Below are 6,399 nucleotides of genomic sequence, written 5' to 3' on the forward strand. Positions count from 1 at the left end.
TGGATCTTAACACAAGGAGAAATTAACCATCCCCCATCTTTCCTCCCCCACCAAATCCCCGGTGAGTCCAGATCCAATCCCCTTGGATCTTAAAACAAGGAGAAATCAATCAGGTTCTTAAAAAGAAAGCTTTTAATTAAAGAAAGAAAGGGTAAAAAGTATCTATGTAAAATCAGGATGGAAAATGCTTTACAGGGTAATCAGATTCCTATAGATTAGAGGGCCCCCAGCCTTAAGTTAAAAGTTACAGCAAACAGAGGTAAAATCCTTCCAGCAAAAATAAACATTTACAAGTTGAGGAAACAAACATAAGACTAACACGCCTTGCCTGGCTAATTACTTACAAGTTTGAAACATGAGAGACTGATTCAGAAAGATTTGGAGAGCCTGGATTGATGTCCCGTCCCTCTCAGTCCCGAGAGTGAACAACAACAACACAAAGAGCACAAACAAAGACTTCCCTCCACCAAGATTTGAAAGTATCTTGTCCCCCTATTGGTCCTCTGGTCAGGTGTCAGCCAGGTTTACTGAGTTTCTTAACCCTTTACTGGTAAAAGAGACATTAACCCTTAACTATCTGTTTATGACAGCATAAATTACTGTTCAGAGGTTGAATGAATGACTATAATAATGTATTATTCACATATCCTAGCTGGCTTGGATATATGCTAACCATCCATACATGAGAATGTCTATAACACTGAAAAGATTACACTTGCAAAGTTAGCCACTTTGGCTAGCTGTGAAAATCTCTTGTACTTTATCATACATGTACAATAATTATCCATGTTGACTTTTCCCCATAAGTTTAAGTACTGGTTTTAGTATTATGTATATAATGCCACTAATATTTAAAGACAAGGTTTGGAGTGAACATCTTACAGTGTAACTAAGTCAAACACAATATACTAGAATCACAAAGAAAGTCAGATACTGTGTGAATGGGGCTGCAATTAATCCTCATCCAAAAAGTAGTTTTACAAACTTTAAGAGGCAGTGTTGTTGCTAATATAACTGTTGATCTAATGGAGGTAAAGGGCAGATGCAGTGAGTGGTTTGAACACACGAGCTGCCCTACCCGAGCAGCTATCTGTAAATACAACTTAGAGATAATTGTCTCTCCATGTGGCGAAGAGGATAGAACCTCATATCCCTATTTGACGATTAAGGTCCCACTCCTGAAAATATTTTCATAATAAGAGGGGTGCTACTGAAATCAGTAGGGCCATTCTCACGCATACATGTTGGTAGGATTGGATCTTTAAACTGTTTATAGTTCTGGTTTATAGTGTTCTTGTTGAGTTCCTGTCCTCTAGTTAGCTTCCATGCAGCCCAGTTCCTAGTTTTATAGATTGAATAGACATTTGTTCAGCTGTTTGCCATCATGCCTGTCCACTCACCTCTTTAAAAAAAAAAAAAAAAAAAAAAAAAAACCACTGGTAATAGAATTCATGACCACCCCAAATGTTAGTTATTCAGGTTTCCCAAGGGAATTCAAATGGCAATAAAATATATTTGCTTTTAAGAGGAGGAAAAGAGAGCTACCCTGTATGCAGTTCATCACCCTTTATGCTGTACATGACATTACATGGCAGGAACAGACATTGTGTAGGTGAAAGTGGTGATGGGAAAACTAAGAGCACCCACAATATGGGCCCATTCAGCTCATTGCTGCTTACAGCAGAGCTAAGTTTCTATCCTTGTTTTCATGCTCAATAGGTAAGTGGAGTACTTTAGAGCTATTAAATATTTTCTTTTGTCACTGGGACAGGTTCTTCAGTGCACATGGATCAGCCTTGCTGCCAAGCTCTGTATGACTTTGAGCCAGAAAATGAAGGCGAGCTTGGGTTTAAGGAAGGCGACATCATTACTTTGACCAATCAAATTGATGAGAATTGGTACGAAGGGATGTTAAATGGAGAGTCTGGCTTCTTCCCCATTAATTATGTTGAAGTGATGGTACCTTTGCCTCAGTGAACACCTAATGCAAACCATGAACATAATTTCATGATTGAAATGGATTCACAATTTTTTCATGAATGTGGCATTCTGTGAAAGCCTTGCTATTTGACTGACAGATTTTTGTATGCATCTTTTTTAAATGTATTTATTTTGTATTCCTTTAGTTTGTATAAAAAAAAACAAACCCAACCCTTCCTTGGCTACGTGAAAATGCAAAAAAGACAACCTCTACTTTTTTTTGCTTTTGTGCCTGGAAGATTACTGTCTGAGGTGTTTACTGGTAGCTCACTGTTGCTCCACAAATGTACTCCTTTGCTCTTACTGTATGTGGAGCCTTTTTAAAATAATCCTCTGGCTGCAATGATTTTACTGTCGAAAACTAAGTGTAACCAGTTAAGAATGACTGATGTCACTAAGCCTTTTTCATCCATCGCAATGTAATTTACTGTGATTAACTTAATCTGTGCTTCTTGAATGTTGACAAAAGGCTAAGATGTTTGTGTACTAAGTACAAAGACTTAGAACTGAATATTCCTCCAATTTACTGACTATACTTAATAAATATTACTGTAGGGAAAGTGTAAAGACTGCTGCTTGTACAGTTGGATTTCTGGCACTTGTTTTCAAGCAGTGGTTTTTAATGCTGTGAAAGAGCACGTTCCTCTATAGATTCCCCTCCATTTTCAGAAGGTGTTTGACATTGTACAAAATGAACTGTCAGGACCAATTCCCTGAATCTTCGACGGGTGCATTTGTAACATTGTGGTCTCATCTAAAATAGAATCCTAGAAATGTAGCTCACTCACATTCATTCATAATGCCTGTTTATATTATCTTTTATTAACGGGATAGGAGAAAAGCAGCCTCTCTTCATATTCATTTGAGCCAAGTACAAACCGATGCTAGATCATGTCTGCTATGGACAGAGCTGTAGAAGATAACTTGATTGAGATGAATGGGGAAGTGTATTTCTAGAGACAGGCTTGTAGCCAATTGAAATGACAATGCTAATTGACACTTTTTTTTTTAAGGGAGAGGGAGGAAGAGGAGCACTAGAGAATGTAGAGAGAAAAATTGCATGCCATTTTGTAGCCCAGGAGGCACAAATTGAGGCAGGGACAGAGACTTGGCCTATTTCTGCAATGGAGGTATAGCCTGTTTGAGCTCCCCTTGGCCTTAATTAGCAATGGCCAAGGAAATCAGTTGGCAGGGGAAAACAGGTGAACTGTAGCCAAGTTGCCCACTGGCTAAGACACCGGAGCCAGTGTTTTGAAAGTAGAGGTGGTACAATGCAAGGATAAATTTGTACTTCTGCTCTCTGTCAGCTTCCCTCTAGGGCACCCTTTCCAGTCAGAGGCCTGCACCTTTGCTGCTTTTACTATGGATTTGTGTAATTCACTCCACTCTTTGACTATATTACTGCTGCAGCCCTAACTAGGATGTGCTCTTGCTACAAAATTATCTCCAGGAGCTTGTAACCAGTATAAAACTGCGGTGACTTAGAGCAGCTTCTTTGTCAAAGAGTAGGATTCATATTCAGAAAAATTATAACATGCAGAGAGAAAGCAGTTAAAATGAGTCTAAAGACATTCTTATCTAAACTTAACATTTATCTCATAAAAATGGGCCCCAGGATTAAGCAGGGGGTCTTCCTCAGTATCTAGGCACTGGGGCCCTGTCTGTTTCTCTACAGACCTCTCTCCCCCATACCCAGCTCCAGCTTTTAAACTACTTTCAAGTTCTTCATTTGCAAGTTACCACCTTGAAATGCTCTGATTTTCAAACTAGGCTCCTCCCAGCCAGTTCTTAGTCTGCAACAGTAGGGGTGAATGTCAAACAAATGATCACTTCCATGTCTGCTTGAGTAGTCCCAGTTGCACTAGTCATTGTCTGGTTTGTGTGTGTGTGTGTGTGTGTGTGAGAGAGAGAAAAGCTCCAGTGGGAATTTACTCTGTGGAACACAGTTATGTACTAACCCCTACAGCTATTATGCTTTATTATATGCACCTCCCCCATTCTTCATCAGAGGTAAGTGATACTATTTCAACAGAAAAATGCATTTTTTAAATGCTTAAAGCCTTCACTGATACCTAGTTCTAGACCAGAGAATAAATAGTCTCCTCCTGCTGATTGCAGTCAACAAGGGATGGAAGGTTGTACAGGAACAGAACAATACCAAGGGCACAATCCAGAGGCTGAGGGCAGTGTGGGGGAAAAACCAGAATGCTCCACAACTGATTTAGTCTAGTAAAAAGAAGCTTCCAAAATTGACAGCAAAACAAAGTCCAAGTGATACTTCCTTGACCTTAATACCCACTTCAGCCAATTAACAGCAGCACAACATATAGCAACACAGTGAAAATCCTTCTCTCTGCTGTTGATGGATGCTTTCCATAGGCATTTAATTGGGAAATGGGGAGCTTTTACTTAAATGGCTTCCAGCTTGTTTATTTGCAGTGCTTAAGACTAGAAAAGGAGTACTTGTGGCACCTTAGAGACTAACATTTATTTGAGCATAAGCTTTCCTGGGCTACAGCTCACTTCATCGGATGCATAGAATGGAACATACAGTAAGAAGAGATATGTATACATACAGAGAACACAAAAAGGTGGAAGTTCTATACCAACTCTAAGAGGCTAATTAATTAAGATGAGCTATTATCAGCAGGAGAAAACAACTTTTGTAGGGATAATCAAGATGGCCCATTCCAGACAGTTGACAAGAAGGTGTGAGGATACTTAACATGGGGAAATAGATTCAATTTGTTACATACACTGCTCTTATTATATGGCCCTTGTGACACAGCTTGTCTTAAGTAAAGTACAAGACATCGAGGACCTCTAGCAAAGGTGGGTGGGTATAGCTTCCAGAGATATGAGCCCTAGAGAAGCCAGTATTAAACACATGGTTAGGATTTATTACTTTGCCTAGAGCTAGTACATGTTGATGCTGCCTGTTGTATACCTGTAGAACTATCAGGGCAGGACCTACTACTTTCAGAATAGGCTAGCTTTAGTGTCTGTTAACCAAGTTAGCCCCAGACCACCACTGAGTGTCCTATGACTACTGTGGGAGGATGTGAGCTGATTTTATGCCACCTCGGAGTTACACTAGGGAAAGCACTTTAAGCAAGCTTTTATTGTCTTTGTGCCAAGGGGGCAGCAGAGATGAGAATATGGAATACATCTTTAATAGCCTGAAACAGAGCTACTATTGTGTGTTAAGGTAGCCCAGTTTACCAACAACTCTTACAAGCTATTCAGGAAGTAGTAACATTTGCCATTTTGGGATCTTGAGAAAGCTCCCAAAAATTGGCTGCAACTGCCTATCTGAGCCTGTGTTTAGAACCCCAATCAGTGACAGAAGCTACAAGGCTAGGTTAACATACTAAGACAGCCCAGACCTGTGCTCACCACCCAGCTAAGTAGTATTCAGAGGAAGGGAGTTGGCTACTGGACACCAGCAGAATGAAACTGAGCTGTTCCCTGTAGAGGTAGGCAGAGAACTCCATTTTGCCTCTCACCTGAGTGAGGATGCACCTACAAGCAAACTACCTCTGAAACAGCCAAGTTGTTGAAAGCAGTGGACAGGGAGGAAAACCTGTCAGCCTAAGCAGCCTGACTGAGCAGAAAAGGATTCTCTGTTGACCTCACCAGTTAGGCCACCTTTGCTCCAGAAATCCAGAGCTTGAGCTATGTGGGAGCTGCTCCATCCAGTGAAAGATCTGCCTTTAACTGTAAGTATTGGGGATACTTCACATAACTAGAAAGGAAAGGGCTCCAGGTAGGGGGCTATAGGCACAGTGAAGGGGGAAGAAGGTACCTCCACTGTACATCAGCAATAGGCCTTGTTTTTATATAGTTCCTGCTGTTCAGGCAGCCTGCTAGAATTCCACTTCAAGAACTGTACACAGCAGCTATGGCTGGGGACAGATGGGGGTTGTATCCAGCTGATTTTTTTTTAATCTGAAAGGATATTGAAGATACTTTTAAGCTGGATCTGCACATTAGGTGCAGGGTTTAACCTGTTCATCTAGGTGTTCCTTGGCTCCCCCCCCCCTTACTTTTTACATTAAACTTGAGCTTTTTATGTCCTAGGACTTGTATTTTAATGTATTAACCCAGTCCCCCACTGGAGATACTGTGCATTGAGAACAGAGTTTAACTTCAGCAACCAACAAGGTAAGGTTAAGACTCAGCAGCCCACTAGTCCTCAGCTGGCTGTTTGGGGAGGCACAGCCTGCCCCCAACCAGCCGTCCATACAATTTTTGAAACCTGATGTGGCCCTCAGGCTGAAGAGTTTCCCTGATCTAGACTGACAAGAAATAGAACCCACTTTTTTCTCCTCATGCCTGTCCTCTGCTTATAGCTAGAACTATTGGGAAGGGTCTGCTCTAAGTTACTTAAGTTAGGGTTGACTACAGTAGTACTAGAGT

General features: G+C 40.9%; 1 protein-coding gene across 5 annotated transcripts in view; it reads left to right on the forward strand.

Moving 5' to 3' along the window:
- Window positions 1-2,547, forward strand: part of SH3GL3 (SH3 domain containing GRB2 like 3, endophilin A3) — a 73,091-nt gene extending 70,544 nt beyond the window's left edge. For all 5 annotated transcript variants that reach the window (XM_050966668.1, XM_050966667.1, XM_050966671.1 and 2 more), the window contains one exon: window positions 1,772-2,547. In XM_050966668.1, the coding sequence (XP_050822625.1) occupies window positions 1,772-1,977 (206 nt within the window). In that variant the 3' untranslated portion in view covers window positions 1,978-2,547. The remainder of the gene's footprint in view (window positions 1-1,771) is intronic.
- Window positions 2,548-6,399: the final 3,852 nt, after the last annotated feature.

The sequence above is a fragment of the Gopherus flavomarginatus genome, chromosome 9 (genome assembly GCF_025201925.1).
Source record: "Gopherus flavomarginatus isolate rGopFla2 chromosome 9, rGopFla2.mat.asm, whole genome shotgun sequence".
Classification (NCBI taxonomy): Eukaryota; Metazoa; Chordata; order Testudines; family Testudinidae; genus Gopherus; species Gopherus flavomarginatus.